The sequence below is a fragment of the Bactrocera tryoni genome, chromosome 3, assembly GCF_016617805.1.
Source record: "Bactrocera tryoni isolate S06 chromosome 3, CSIRO_BtryS06_freeze2, whole genome shotgun sequence".
Lineage (NCBI taxonomy): Eukaryota > Metazoa > Arthropoda > Insecta > Diptera > Tephritidae > Bactrocera > Bactrocera tryoni.
The window spans coordinates 21,231,936-21,247,422 of NC_052501.1; the positions used below are offsets into that span (position 1 = coordinate 21,231,936).

At 37.9% G+C, this 15,487-nt stretch overlaps 1 protein-coding gene across 2 annotated transcripts in view; it reads left to right on the forward strand.

Moving 5' to 3' along the window:
• Window positions 1-15,487, forward strand: part of LOC120773018 (vacuolar protein sorting-associated protein 13) — a 71,604-nt gene that overhangs the window by 52,293 nt on the left and 3,824 nt on the right. For both annotated transcript variants that reach the window (XM_040101946.1, XM_040101947.1), the window contains 27 exons: window positions 1,560-1,646; window positions 2,968-3,165; window positions 3,229-3,588; window positions 3,655-3,876; window positions 3,945-4,081; window positions 4,162-4,396; window positions 4,466-4,742; window positions 5,640-6,219; window positions 6,280-6,977; window positions 7,083-7,728; window positions 7,803-7,958; window positions 8,023-8,371; window positions 8,428-8,573; window positions 9,435-9,732; window positions 9,804-10,091; window positions 10,245-10,400; window positions 10,472-11,002; window positions 11,178-11,998; window positions 12,072-12,230; window positions 12,296-12,454; window positions 12,514-12,942; window positions 13,020-13,147; window positions 13,212-13,503; window positions 13,584-13,721; window positions 13,794-13,934; window positions 14,005-14,303; window positions 14,361-14,581. In XM_040101946.1, coding sequence (XP_039957880.1) covers window positions 1,560-1,646; window positions 2,968-3,165; window positions 3,229-3,588; window positions 3,655-3,876; window positions 3,945-4,081; window positions 4,162-4,396; window positions 4,466-4,742; window positions 5,640-6,219; window positions 6,280-6,977; window positions 7,083-7,728; window positions 7,803-7,958; window positions 8,023-8,371; window positions 8,428-8,573; window positions 9,435-9,732; window positions 9,804-10,091; window positions 10,245-10,400; window positions 10,472-11,002; window positions 11,178-11,998; window positions 12,072-12,230; window positions 12,296-12,454; window positions 12,514-12,942; window positions 13,020-13,147; window positions 13,212-13,503; window positions 13,584-13,721; window positions 13,794-13,934; window positions 14,005-14,303; window positions 14,361-14,581 — 8,151 coding nt within the window. The remainder of the gene's footprint in view (window positions 1-1,559; window positions 1,647-2,967; window positions 3,166-3,228; window positions 3,589-3,654; window positions 3,877-3,944; window positions 4,082-4,161; window positions 4,397-4,465; window positions 4,743-5,639; window positions 6,220-6,279; window positions 6,978-7,082; window positions 7,729-7,802; window positions 7,959-8,022; window positions 8,372-8,427; window positions 8,574-9,434; window positions 9,733-9,803; window positions 10,092-10,244; window positions 10,401-10,471; window positions 11,003-11,177; window positions 11,999-12,071; window positions 12,231-12,295; window positions 12,455-12,513; window positions 12,943-13,019; window positions 13,148-13,211; window positions 13,504-13,583; window positions 13,722-13,793; window positions 13,935-14,004; window positions 14,304-14,360; window positions 14,582-15,487) is intronic.

Genomic DNA, 15,487 nt, shown 5'->3' on the forward strand with positions numbered 1-15,487 from the left:
CAGTTTTTAATTTATTACGTTTAATGCGTAAAACACAAATTAGCTTTTCTGTGCTTATATCGGGTGATTTTTTTGAGGTTAGGATTTTCATGCATTAGTATTTGACAGATCACGTGGGATTTCAGACATGGTGTCAAAGAGAAAGATGCTCAGTATGCTTTGACATTTCATCATGAATAGACTTACTAACGAGCAACGCTTGCAAATCATTGAATTTTATTACCAAAATCAGTGTTCGGTTCGAAATGTGTTTCGCGCTTTACGTCCGATTTATGGTCTACATAATCGACCAAGTGAGCAAACAATTAATGCGATTGTGACCAAGTTTCGCACTCAGTTTACTTTATTGGACATTAAACCAACCACACGAATGCGTACAGTGCGTACAGAAGAGAATATTGCGTCTGTTTCTGAGAGTGTGGCTGAAGACCGTGAAATGTCGATTCGTCGCCGTTCGCAGCAATTGGGTTTGTGTTATTCGACCACTAACAAACTTTTTGTTGCCAAAAATGGAAGAACTGAACTTGGTTGACATGTGGTTTCAACAAGATGGCACTACATGCCACACAGCTCGCGATTCTATGGCCATTTTGAGGGAAAACTTCGGAGAACAATTCATCTCAAGAAATGGACCCGTAAGTTGGCCACCAAGATCATGCGATTTAACGCCTTTAGACTATTTTTTGTGGGGCTACGTCAAGTCTAAAGTCTACAGAAATAAGCCAGCAACTATTCCAGCTTTGGAAGATAACATTTCCGAAGAAATTCGGGCTATTCCGGCCGAAATGCTCGAAAAAGTTGCCCAAAATTGGACTTTCCGAATGGACCACCTAAGACGCAGCCGCGGTCAACATTTAAATGAAATTATCTTCAAAAAGTAAATGTCATATGAACCAATCTAACGTTTCAAATAAAGAACCGATGAGATTTTGCAAATTTTATGCGTTTTTTTTTTAAAAAAAAGTTATCAAGCTCTTAAAAAATCACCCGATATAAAAGCGGCCGATTTTATTGTTTTTAAGGTGATACATCTACTAAGCTGCGTGTTTCAATTAAAAAAAATTAAGTAAAATATTAATTTCAAATATAGTGAAAATGAAATTAAATTAAAAAAATAAAAAATATAATTTTTTCATCGCATGTCAGTCTCTTACATTTCGAGCTCATTTTGTAAAGCTCACTATCTTTCAATTGATTTATCAATAGCTGAATGTGTTTTTTTTTTTAATTTTTAATATTTTGGATTAATAACATGTCATTAACTTATTTCTAAATAAAAAATTTCTATACCGCAAAATGTACCGCTATCAAATGTAATCAAATATGCACAATATTTGACAATTTTAAGTGGTAAGGTTTGCGTGGTTACGAATCTATATAATTGCTTAGATTCCGATCCGCTGGTTGACGTTTTGCACCTTAAAGTATTTCCCTGGCTTTGATTCTTTGTATGTTGTAAGAGTATAAAATGTTCAGTTACACGCGAACTTAACTTCTCCTTACTTATTTATATAAAATATTTTTTTTTTATTTTTAGACTATTTACCAAAACATTGCAGGCGATGTAGTTCTTCATAATCTAAAGGTTAAAGAAAATGCCCTCGATGAGGTCGATTTACCAGTGCAGCTCGTCTATGGTTTCCTGGGTAAGTAAAAATATATTTCAAGTAATATGTGATTTGGCGGAATCGCATTAAAATTCGTTGAGAAAAATTATATTTATAATAAAAATGAGGCAAATTTTTTGTTGTAAACATTCTGATACAATTTTTTAAGTAAAAACTGTTTTACTACTTAGAAAAAGGTACGATTTAGTATGTGAACACTTTCAAATAAGAGGTTAAAGTATCTATTGTTTGCCGAGGGTTATTATGTTGCAAAAAAGTATTCCTATGCCAGTTTTAGTATAGTTGAAGTTTTATCCATAATTCAGTTTAAGGGGTCAGTAGGGTAATCTGGCCTGTTTTTTGACATTTTTTTTTTCATAGAAATTTTTTATATACAATAGAACTTTTTACACAAATATCATGCGGTATATCGTGGAGTGTATAAACATTTTTTTTCGGAATTTTTTCATGACATCTGTCGGAGAAATGGCTGGGTGAATGAGATGCATTTTTTCTGGCTGACACGATTTCTCATGTTTGGATCATCTGAAACACAAAAACCCAATTTCTTTTCAAAAAGTACCTCAATGGTTATCGCCCCTACTAGAATCATGAAAAAATGTTGATAAATAAAAAAGTAATTAACCTTTTTTTTCTTAATTTTTTCCCATGTTTTTTACATAAATTTTGTCATAATTTTGTCAATAAATTATAAAAAATATAGGGACGATGGCCAGGCGTTTTGTGAACATTAAAAAAAATAAGCAAATCGGTTGAGTAGCTCGACCGGAATCATGTCCGTCAGTTTAAAAAAGTGTGTTTTGAAAGCTTCCAATGGTAAAGTGGGTTTCTACATTAATTCTAAAGGTATAAGGAAACAGAAAATTCAAAAAAAAAAAAAAAATTTGAAAAAAAGATTACCCTACTGACCCCTTAATACATGATTTTTCAAATTTTTCAAACCGAAACAAAATCAAAGATATCAACGTTCTTACCGATGTTGAAAACTAAAAAAAAGATTTCTGCAATTAGATTTGGTCTACCCACCACATAATAAATTACTTTCATTTTGCAGATTTTGTAGCATAGTGTAATTATTTGTAGTAATATTTATGCGCAATTATCAGTTTAACTTGTGTGTGAAAATTTCTATTTATATTTACCTATTTAACAATAAGGAGGGTAATAAATTAGACATATTTTTTTCGGTATGAAAATAAATTTTTAAGAAATCATATTAACCCTCTATAAAACGATTAATTTGATTAAAAGTAGCCAAACTACTTAATACTGGCGGTAATATTAAAGGAAATGAATTTTATTGTCGTTTAATAACCCAATAACTAACTTATTCACACAGGTAAGCTGGTCTTAAAAATACCATGGAAGAATCTCTACAGTCAACCGGTGATCGCACAGATCGAAGATCTATATATGCTTGTGGCACCCAAACAGACTGTACAATACGATGCTGAAAAAGAGGAAAAATATGAATTGCAAGTAAAGCAAGCGGCGCTCAAAGCGTTGGAGGAGGCACACAAAAAGGAATTGATAAAAAGTATGTAAATCATGATTTGAGTTAAAAAATAGTGTTTTAAAGCAACAATTATTTTTTTTCCAGATGAAGCCAAACCGGATGCCACTTTCTCCGAGAAGTTAACGGCACAAATTGTCAACAACTTACAAGTGAAAATATCGAATATACATATACGTTACGAAGACGCATCAACGACAGGTGAAAATTTCGCACTCGGTGTGACTCTACATGATCTAGAGCTGTATACCACAGACGAGAACTGGGAAAAATGCTACCTAACCCAGCAAGTCAGTCGTGTCTTCAAAATCGCCAATCTCGACTCTTTGTCTGCATACATGAACTGCAGAACAAATATGTACTCGGCGCTATCCAAAGAGGAGTTGGCTGAAGTGTTCCGCAAAAATATTGCACAAAAAGATTCGGCGCCAAACGATTACAATTACGGTGAGCACTCAAGCTCATTTATAATACTTTAAAAAATATTTTTTAATAACTTTGCCTTTTCGACAGTGGTCGGCCCGATTTCGGTAATGGGAAAATTACAGTTAAACATGAATCCCGAATACGATACGCCAGCATTCGTGATACCAAAGATTGATTTGGCCTTAGAAATGCAAAAGCTGCGCGTCGGCTTAACGAGCACACAATTTCAGGAAGCTATAAAATTGGGTGAATCCATGAATCGTATGCAATTGGGTGTGCGCTATAGGAAATATCGACCGTTCAATACGCGTATGTGAGATTTTTGAATATTATTGGAAATTGTATATAAAATATAAGCTCTTGAATTTATTTTGCAGCTTATAAGAAACACTACCGCGAATGGTGGAAGTTCGCCATAAATTGCATTTTAGAGGAAGACATCAAGAAGCGCAATAGGGAATGGACTTGGGAGCACATTAAAGAGCATCGACAATTATGCAATACATATGCGGAGGTGAAAATAGTTATTGATATGTTTGATGGCGAGAAATATGCTATAAGACGTTCCCAAACCTTTCTATTTTCTCTTCACAGAGTTTCAGAGAAAAGGAACTATCTAAAAAGCCACCCGCCAGCCTCACTGAAACCTGCACCTTGCTAGAACAGAAGTTAGATCTTTTTAATTTGGTCTTGATACGTAAGCGTGTACAAATCGAAGTAGATAAAATACGCAAGGATGAAGAAACGCGACAATCCCAAAAGAGCGGTTGGTTTGGCGGCTGGTTTGGTGGTGGTCAAAAAACGGAAGATGGCGAATCCAACGATATTGGTATAGTACCATCTATTTATGAATTTATTATTTTTTATAAATAAAATATTTGTATTTATTACATCACAGTTAAAAAACTGGAAGCTGCAATGACACCAGACGAAAAGTCGAAGCTGTACGATGCGATCGGCTATCAAGAGGGCACGCCGCCGCCCGATATGCCCGTGCAATATGAGGCAATAAAAATGCAATTTAAATTGTTAGCACTGGAAGTGGGCCTCTATGATGATAGCGAAGTGGTTGGTAGGGAAAGCTTCACTTTGGAGCAACTTAAAACGCTTATGCTTTTGAACTTCTCGATGACAACTTGCAACTTAACACAACGTCCCGGTGGCAATGCCTTAAGGTAAGTTGATCTACATATTTTTTAGCATATATTAATTGCAAAGAAGAAAAACCGTTAATGTTGGTTGCACCGAAGCTATAATACCCTTCACAAATACAAAATTTTTCATAAAAGGACTTGATTGTGATCGATCAGTCCTTATGGGAGCTACATTCATGATATAGTGGTCCGATGTAAACAATTTCTTCGGAGACTATGCCGTTACCTTAGAAAATTATCCATGTAAAATTTCGTGAAGATATCTCTTCAAATACAAAAGCTTCCCATACAAGGACTCGATTATGATCGATTAGTTCTTATGGGAACTATATACTATAGTAGTCCGATATGAGAAATTTCTTCGGATATTATACCGTTGCCTTGGTCAATTAGCCATGCCAAATATCTTGAAGATATCTTTTCTTTTACAAAGCTTTCTTATACAAGTATTCGTTTTTGATCGGTCAGTTCTTATGGGAGCTATATGCTATAGTAGTCCGATATAAAACATTTCTTCGGATATTATACCGTTGCCTTGGGCAATTAGCCATGCCAAATATCTTGAAGATATCTTGTCAAATAAAAAAGATTTCCATACAAGAAAGTGATTTTGATCGTCAAGTTTGTATGACAGCTATATGCTATAGTGGTCCAATATCGGCGGTTCCGAACAATGAGTAGCTTCTTGCGAAGAAAAGCACGTGCGCAGAATCTCAGATCAGTATCTCATAAACTGAGTGACTTGTTTGCGAAAATGCCTAAATCGACTCAGCTCGTCATGCTGATCATTTATATATATGTAAATGTTAAAGGGCCTCCGACATTTCCTGCACCTTTAAAATTTTTTGGCCAACTTCATATATGCTGTGCAGGGTATAAATATATACTATTATATTTTTAATATTCTTAATTATCCAGCGTCACTGTGGGCATGCACGAAATCAAGTTATTGGGCTTGCACCAAGATAACGTAGCACCTGTTTTGATCGAATCGAAAACAACCGATGAATTAAATCTACTTGACGTATTCTTCGAGACCAATCCGCTCGACAAGAAGTGCGATCAACGTATTCGGGTGTCGGCGCGTCCATTGCAAGTCGTCTATGATGCCGACACGATTATACGACTAGCAAAGGTATTTACACCGCCCAAAGCGAATTTATCCGAATTGGAGTTTGCCGCCACTGAACGCATGGCCAACTTCAAAGAGCGCTCAGCCACTGGTCTACAATACATGATCGACTCGAAATCTGTGCTGGAGATAGATATACAATTTATGCCCAACATTATCATTGTACCGAGCAATGGCAAATATAATCCGAATTGTAATGATAATTCACTAATTGTTATAACATTGGGTAAGTTCATCGTTTCGTCGAAACCGCACAATGTTTCGTCGACCGATCTGATCGATATGCTGGAAGACACCAAAGTCTCGATATCTAGCGTATTGGAACGTGCCTACGATCAAATACAAGTTAGCATTGCTGACATACAGGTTGGTTTTAACTTTTAAATTTTATTTATTCGGCATATTACTCTAAGCTTTCACTTATAGATGGTTGTGGCTAGGCCCGGTGAAGATTGGGAGAATACGCTAGCCTCAGCTGTACAATCTGATATGCATATACTACGTCCAACATCCGTGCTATGCAATGTGTGCTTATGCGCCGTCGACGATGATCCCCGTTTGCCGAAGATGAAAATTGAAATTGAGTTACCTTCGATTGCATTGAATATAACCGAAGATCGCATGTTCGATGCTTTACGCGTGGCCACAAGCATACCATTGCCGGAGGGTGAAACAGCACAACCATCATCCATTACGAGGGCTATAAGCACAGCCTCCTCGAAATTATCATTGGCAAGTTTCTTGACACAAGAGAAAAAGGCGAAGAAGAAGGCAGAGAAAGTCGATCTTTCCGCGGAGATTGTACAATATACGAATTTAGAATTGATATTTACACTAAAAGAATTTACCGTTGCTCTCAACAAATCTGTACCCATTAAAGAGCCGCATTTAAATGAGGGTAAAACTGAAACGACCGAATCGCCGATAGACTCAACGGCGGAATCACCGCAAGATTCGAATGCTTTCGGTACTCCTGTGGAAGAAATGCCGAATGACATTGTGCTGGATAAAATTGAAAGTTGCACTTCAACAACTTGTGCTGTTGAAACCATATTGTCGTTCCATGTGCTTGAACTGGGCGTGAAAATGTACCAACGCACCTACGAAATGGTGGTGGAAGCTAAGTAAGTAGTGGCTGTTTCAAAAAGTTGATTTTAATTAAACACTCTCCAAAAAGCAATGAAGAATAAATTCAATAATTTGTCTCTACTCTCTCTTCAATCTTTTAGTTTGGGCGCTGTCAACTTAAAACGTCATGGTACCGCCGAAAGTGCTCAATATCAGTTGAATATTATCGATACGCCGAGATTTTCTAAAGAGCTCCAATATTTGCTAACCGTCTCTTATGTAATGGCACAACGCACATCTCCCGAATTCTTTACCAAATATAATGCCACAGAGCAATTGATCAACATTAACTTTTCTACTTTGAATATAACTCTACATCAAGAAGTATTATTGCAATTACTAGAACTAGCCGATTCCATACAACGTAAATTGGATACTGTACTCAAGACATCACCATCCGCCGATAACACACCCAAGGATCGTGTGGGCAATGCTGGTGATACCGGAATTCTTAGTAAACTTGCTGTCATTGCTGAGGAGGGTGAAGAGGACGATGTGCTAACTGCGTTGGCGCCTGCTAAAAACCGGCCACGTCAAGGAAAGGTGGTGGACAGTATACAAGTTCACGTAAAGGCGAAATTGGAACAAGTGTCCTTGCTGCTGACATGTCACAAACGGCCTTTGGCTTCAATGCAAGTGCAACATTTTGATGCGAACGTAATTTTGAAGTCGTCGTACACGGAGTTGAACCTGCGCTTGAAGGACATCGTAGTCACAGATTTGAATCCTTTGACGAAGCATAGTGGTGTAAGTTTTTTTATTAGTGCAAAAGTCAAAAAACTAAATTTTTCATAAATTTATTAATTGTTTTATTGCTGCAGATTCTTTCCATCGTTGGCGATAATGCGCTCGAGTGTCAGGTCATCAAGTTTAATTTAGATGAAACCTCCAACTACAATTCGGATGACATGCGCATAACCGTGTCAATTGGCGGTATGAAGATCGTCTTCCTCAACTGGTTTGTCACCGGCGTTTTGGTATGTGCTCTTTACCGCTATATTCGCTGCTGGATTAAAATTACTTATTTTTATTTTCTTTCAGAGTTTCCTCAATAATTTCCAAGCTGCTCAAGCGGCGCTTGCTCAAGCCAGTGCCGCCGCTGCAGATGCCGCTAAACAAAACGCTATGGTGGCTTATGAAACTGCATCGCGCATGAAGCTTGATATCAAAGTTAAAGCACCCGTTATTATTGTACCGATGGACTCGCAAAGTTTCAATGCCATCGTGCTTGATCTTGGCTTTCTCTCATTAAATAATATAACAACCGAAGTTGATGTACCAAGCGACAGTCGACGTGCTGTACTCGATGAAATTAAATTGGAGCTAAAAAATATGCGTTTGGCAAAGGCTGCCATTCTATTAGATCAGGGTCGCAGATCGTCAGTCGATAGTAAGTTTTGTATGCGTAAATGTAGTGTACACAATTATAACTGTTTCTTATTATAGCTGTTGATATGGCTTACGGCATCAAGTCGCATTTGAATATTTTGGATCCAGTTAGTTGTGCTTTAATCGTTAAACGCAACTTATCCAGCACTTGGTACAAAGAGGTGCCGGAAATGGACATATCTGGACATTTGAAATCCATTGAGGTAATATTTATACGCTGAACGGTGTATTTTAAGTTTGCCATGAAGTTTTTAACATCCAGATGAGAATGTCGGATATCCTATAAAACGTTTATATAAATGATCTGCATGACGAGCAGAGTCAGAGACAAGAAACGAGCGTGACCCTTACGCAGTTTCGTTTTGGATGCTGTAGCAGGTTAAACTCCTACTTATCCAGAATAGACCCTGACATATTTAATGTATGTCTAGCGTGCAATAAGTCCCCGCATGATACTGGCCACCTATTTGCATGCCCTGCCAACCCTACTCATCTGACCACCTCCTCCCTTTGGTCCGACCCCATCGAAACAGCACGTTTCCTGGGCCTACCGTTGGATCACGTAGACGACAACTTATCTAATCCTTACTATCCCAATGGGAATTAGGTACCCGTTAACAACAACAACGAGCTGAGTCGATTTAGCTATGTCTGTCTATATATACGCTAACTAGTCCTTTACTTTTTGCGATATCGATCTGAAATTCTCCCCAAAAAGCTGCTCACTTGTTGGAATCTCTTACATCAGACTATTGTAGCATATAGCAACACTACAAATTCCGAACATATTGTTCGGAGAGGATCACTATAGCGTATAGCTGCCATACATATAGAACTATTGAACTATTATTTCGATCGGACTACTAAAGCAAATAACTGACATTTAACTTATCGAAAAAAATCAAGATAAAGTTCTTTTTATACCCTTTAATGTTATAAAAAATGCCGCTGGGAAGGGTATTAAAGCCTCGGTGCAGCAGAAGTTAACTTTTATTTATTGTTTTATTAAATAAAAATTAAATGCAATAATTAAAATATATATTTTTTTTTGCATACAAATACAGTTTAATCTATTTATGGAAGATTACGCTGTCATAATGGCAATATTGAATCGTAATTTGAGTGAAGGCGCAGACGAATTTCCACCCGTCGAGGAACCCGAACGTCCGCAAACACCAAAATCGCCGGATTTACGTGCACAGGACTCTAAAGGGGATGTGGAATCAGCAACTGGCAGCAGCACAGCTAAACGTAAAGTGTCGGCTGTCGTAAGTGCCACTAATACGCCACAAAAAAGCACGGTGCATGTGCAAATGAAATTCAGTTTCCTATTTGACGGTGTGGTTATCAACTTGCTTTTGAGTAAGTGTGCTGACTTAAATATTATATAATATTTAATATATATCATTTTCGAACTTTTTTTCTGTACACAGACAACGAAGAGGGCTTAGCACGTTTCGGCTTATACTTTCTCTCACTGAAGGGCAACAAATTAGTGAATGGCACGCTTAATACCTCCATTGTGCTATGCAATATACAAATCGATGATACACGAAAATCAAATCAAAGTCCAATTAAGAAATATCTATGTCGCAAAGATTGGAATGAAAGTCAATTGCATAAGCAAACCGAACCAACAGCCGATATGATAGATGCTTGCAAGACCGAGCTGAATTATATGTTGGACTTAACGGCCAGCATAAAGGAGGATGATATTTTTGGTAAGCAAATATATGTATATATACATATATATATTTCAATCATAATGTTATTTGTTGGTATAAAAATGGCGATTATTATTGACAAATATGTGCTGGTTAACAAAATAACTACTGAAAATGTAATAAATCCACATTTTTTTCTTTTTTCAACAGCCGAGGTGCGCGTCAGCAGTTTCGATTTGATTTTATGCGTTGACTACCTTTTGAAATTAGCCGATTTCTTTAAACTACCCGAAGATACCGAAGCCGTAAATACGATTAAAAAACCAGAACTAAAATCCCCAACTACTCCTGTTACAACAAATATAGGTAAAACCCACATAAAAAGCACAGTTTCCTAGCCGAAACAATTTCATATGCATTTTGTTAATAATTTACAGCCTCAACATCCACGCTAAAAGCAGCGTCGAGTGCCGCCTCCGCCCAGAGCACCGCTGCTAATAATAAAAAAATGAATTTAATTCTACATATCGAAGAACCGGACATAATCTTAGTGGAAAATCTGGACGATATGAACTCCAATGCTATTATATTCAATGTGCAGGCGCAGCTCAATTATCGCGCTATTGGCGAAAGGCAGAATATCAATGGTCAAATCGATTCGTTAAAAATGTACATGTGTTCATTTATGCCCGAGCGCCGTGAAGCGACCCGTCATTACATATTACACCCATGTATGATAAGTTTGCACGGCTCCACGCCAGAAGAAGAGGGCTTACATGTTAGCTTGAAGCTGAGTGAGATTATGTTGAATGTCTCACCTGCCACCATCGAACTGTTGAATAAAGCTATGCGCAGTATAAGCGCCGATAATGCACAGAAGGAGACGAATCAGAGGCTGGAGACTAATTACAAACAATTGTGGTTAGAAGAACGACTACAAGAGAAACGCTATTGGTTCCTGAGAGCTGGTAGGTTCACTATATTTGTATCCTGAACATTATCAACAACAATTTTCATACAAGAAAACTTTTTTATCCTTGAAGGGTATTATATGTAGATTCGATGCAATAGAAGTTAACATTTTTTCTTGCTTTGTATTCAATTGACTGTTATTTAATACTATTCTTATTTTTCGTTCTTTAGACCGTGCTGTTGAGGCGCTGGAGTATATCGAAAGTCACATAACAACGGAAACACAAAGGCGTAAAACTGAAAGATGTGTTGTTGAAGTTCCTAATATCACAATTGTCATCGAAACGGGTATCGGTTACTATACGAAGCCGCTGATAACGGTTGATACGCGCTTGAATGCGATTATAAGTGATTGGAGTGATGATCTAAAAATACGCGGCTCACTTACATTGAGCACCAACTATTACAATGAGTCCTTAGCCGTGTGGGAGCCCATAATTGAAATGAATGAACACATCAATCGCAATGGTGAACAAGAGTATCTGCCTTGGGAACTAACCTACAAAGTGGATATAATAAATCAGAAGAACGAAAACGATAACGAAGAGGAGCAAGATGAAGAAGAAGAGTTGGGCAAAGTAACACAAATCGCCATACATTCAGATGAGGATCTGCAATTTACAGTTACCAAGTCATGCTTAGATCTTTTAAGTGTGCTGGGTGAGGCCTTCTCACAGGCCATACAAATTGAGGGTCTTACCAAACCCGAAGTGGTAGCACCTTACGTCGTGGAAAACGATACTGGCTTCGATATTTCCATAAACTTTAGACGCGGCATATTTACGCTGCACGAATGTCACTCGCCCAAAGCAACGGTGGGTACTAACTTGAATAGTTCCTTAGTATTCGCTGCTGAGGATGCGGATGCAAACTTTTCGCCAGATCAGGTAAAGGATTGCACGATTTCGCCCGGCGGACGCGCCTATTTGCAAACCAAAGATTTGTCTACGATCACCAACGAAGAAGACGAGGAATATAACTTATATGTGCAGGTAAATTCGAAGTAGTGAAGTGCTGTATATAAAGAATTGAAATAATTATTTGTGTTAATTACTTTATCTGCAGGTGGGCGGCATCGATAAAGAGGTTGTGCTGCCCGTATCCAAATCGGATCAACGCTATTTCCCCCTATATCGCGGCTCGAATCAAGATCCATGGGGTATAGTGTCGGAGGTGCGCTCCGAGTATGGCACCACAAAAATCAATATACACGGGGTGGTCAAAGTGTGTATAAATTCGTTTACTTCAGTGACAAATAATTATATACTGAACTTTTTATTGCCTTCTAGGTACACAATCACTTCACCACTACTCTGCTTATACATCGTTATAAACAAGGTGCGGGCAGAGAAAAAATTTTGGTAGGCAAGGTGTCGCCCGGACAAGTCTTCCATGTGCCGCTGCACGCTATTTACGCAGATATTAAGGAATTGCATTTCAGTTTGGAGGTTAGCTCACTTTTGAGTTCTGTTTTCTTCCATATAATGTTATAATTTTTCTACTCAAGGGCTACAACATGTCTGTGCAAGGCATCAAATGGAATGATTGTCCCACTGATCTTGATTATTCAAGGCAATTGCAATGTGATCCTTTGGACACTTTCGAGACATTCTATATTAATGTGAAACGTGTTAAAACCGAGATCTTCCACGAGCACAGTGACAAATATACCATACTAAGCGCCTATTATACGCTGCATTTGCGCCCACCGGTATATCTCTGCAATGCATTACCTATTAGTATTAGTGTTTCGGTAGCCGGTTGCAGTGTACGCAGCGCTGAAAGTGAGAATGTTGAAAAGAGTGCAACGAGTGCGGTCAAGGAAGATATGTTGGATTATGGTGAGAAAGAGGTGGCACCGGGTGACGTGCTGCATTTGCCAACGGTGAAATTAAGTGGCAAATCGCGTGAAAATCGCAGTTTCCTTGTTGTGCGGGTGGGTTTTTGTCGAGTTATATTGTCTTTCGTATGATTTTATTTAATTTTTCTTATGGCAAATAATTTTTTCTACAGCTAATCCAATACCTGGAGAAGGATTGGTCTTGCACCACCGAAATATCTGAAGATCACAACGATATGGCTACCTGGCGCTTTAGTTCCTACGACTCTGAGGCGAAAATGGATATGGATTTATGCGTTCGGTAATGTTTATTCTTTGTCAGCATACCCTATTGTTACTAAACTGATTATTATATTATATTTTAGTTTCGAAGATCGTCGTGGCGCCTTGCAGATATCACTATACAGTCCATTCTGGATGATCAACAAAACCGGCTTGATGCTTAGCTATAAAACTGATGCGGAAACAGTTGATGTACTCTATCATCCTCCAGAATATAATGGTCCGATTTTGTTCTCTTTCCGTGAGAAATTCTTCTTTGACAAGAAAGCTGCCACAATACGTGTCGATAACGGTGAATGGAGTAATAAAATACCGCTGGACGTTGCCGGTTCAATGGGTGCTGTTACTTGCAAATCCAAAGACACGCCTTATCAAGTGAGTGCGCGCTCAAACTAAAATTTTAGCAAATGCGCTTATTTAACGGTGTCAAAATGTTTTTTGTTTCTCTCTTCCAGATTGGCGTACACAATCATTTAACCTATAATTCGCTTACGAAAATGATCACATTCATACCATTTTATATTGCAAGTAATAAGTGCTATTTCGAAATAGACCTACAAGAGCAAAGTAGACCGGGTGACCCATGGATAACGGTATGTGTGCATTAAAATTAATTGTTATGTTAATTGTGCATAATTTTCTTTACCCACCCACCTCTATTGCAGGTGTTGCCCAACTCTTGCACACCACTTTGGCCCAAAGACGATTCCGATTTAATGCTTATCGCACGCGTACTCGGTCAATGTACACCGGCTTTCAAGTACTCCGAAGCGCAATGTACTTTGCTTAAACTGCCGGGCAATAAGGTACTTACTGGCGTTTCCGAAACAAATTTCACATTAATATAAATCTCGCTTCTTTATCAATGTCTTTCAGTACGGTGGCATTAATGTTGATGTGCAGGCCACTGAAGGCGGTGTCTATATCATATTTAATGAGTTTAATCCCGGCGATGCACCCGGCTTAATTATTAATCACACGAACTTACCAATTGTGTATCAAGAGAAAGATGTTAAAGATAATGTGGTTGTGAAACCGTTAACTAAATTGCTGCACGCTTGGTCACATCCATCGGGCGAGAATAGCATTGTCTTTGACTTTGGCGAAACGATTAATGACAAGAGTAAAACTAAAGCCGAGACAGATTTGAGACGCGATCAAATCGGTGAAATGAAGTAAGTGTTGCTTGATTTTTCGTAATAACTTTTTAAAAAATTTTGTTATGCTTGTAGAATCAGCGACGGTTCGACTGCTTATTGGGTGACGTTTTTGGACGGTTTGCAGCGTGTTTTGCTCTTTACTAAAGATGTTGGTATTGCTAAAAAGCTAGAAGGCAGCGGCACCATACAAAAGATAACACAGTCGGTTGAAGTACGCATCCATGGTATTGGCTTTTCATTGATAAACAATGCGATTAATACAACCATCTTGTATATGGGCATAGCAAGTTCAGGTAAGTGTACAAAATGTTGGTGTTATACCGATAAAGTTTATGTGTGTAATTTTTATTGAACTCTTGTGCGAGTGGTTGAAGAATTTAACTTAAATATTTGTGTACATATATTGTGACAAAAAAGCAGCCGAAATTGACTACTCTTAATTACTATGCCAAATATGAACCCGATCTGTCAACCAGTTTGTCTACAGCAGCTGCTTAAATCAGTACACCGCAGTAGTGCGTTGTCATTTTTACAATCGATAAAAATATCGAACAAAGAATTTTTCTCAAATGTTATATTTCTAACCAAATTTTGTAAGCAGAATCGTTCCGAATATTGAAAAAGGCTTACGAAGATTCAAAAACACAAGCCTACGAGTGGAACAAAGTCTCAAAGACGGTCGAGAGATTGTTGAAGACATGCCTCGTACTGGACGACCTTTGAAAAGTGAAGGATATGGTGCTTGATATGGCAAGAGAGCTCGACATCTCTCGAGAGTCCGTTTGATTGATATTGGTGGATATTTTGGGTTCTTGCTCAGATCGTCCCGATAAAGGTCTCTTTGGGCATGCTTGATCGTGTGAATTCCGATCCCGTATTCATGGAGAGCATTATAACTGCCGATGAGCCATGAATTTATGATTTCGACATGCAAACAAGTCAACAATCATCGGAATGGAACCTGTTTTCTGTCGATCGAAGAGATATAATAAAATTCGGTGAAGTAAATACCATAAAGGTCCACACAAAAAGTTCTTATGAAAAGTGTTTCGAGGACTGACCAAATTGTTGGCATAAGTGTATTACATCTAGTGGGGATTACTTTGAAGACGATAAATTAAATATTGATGAATAATTAAATATTTTGCGTTTTATTTACAATTTCCGGGCACTTTTTTGTCACAATATATATAATTTTT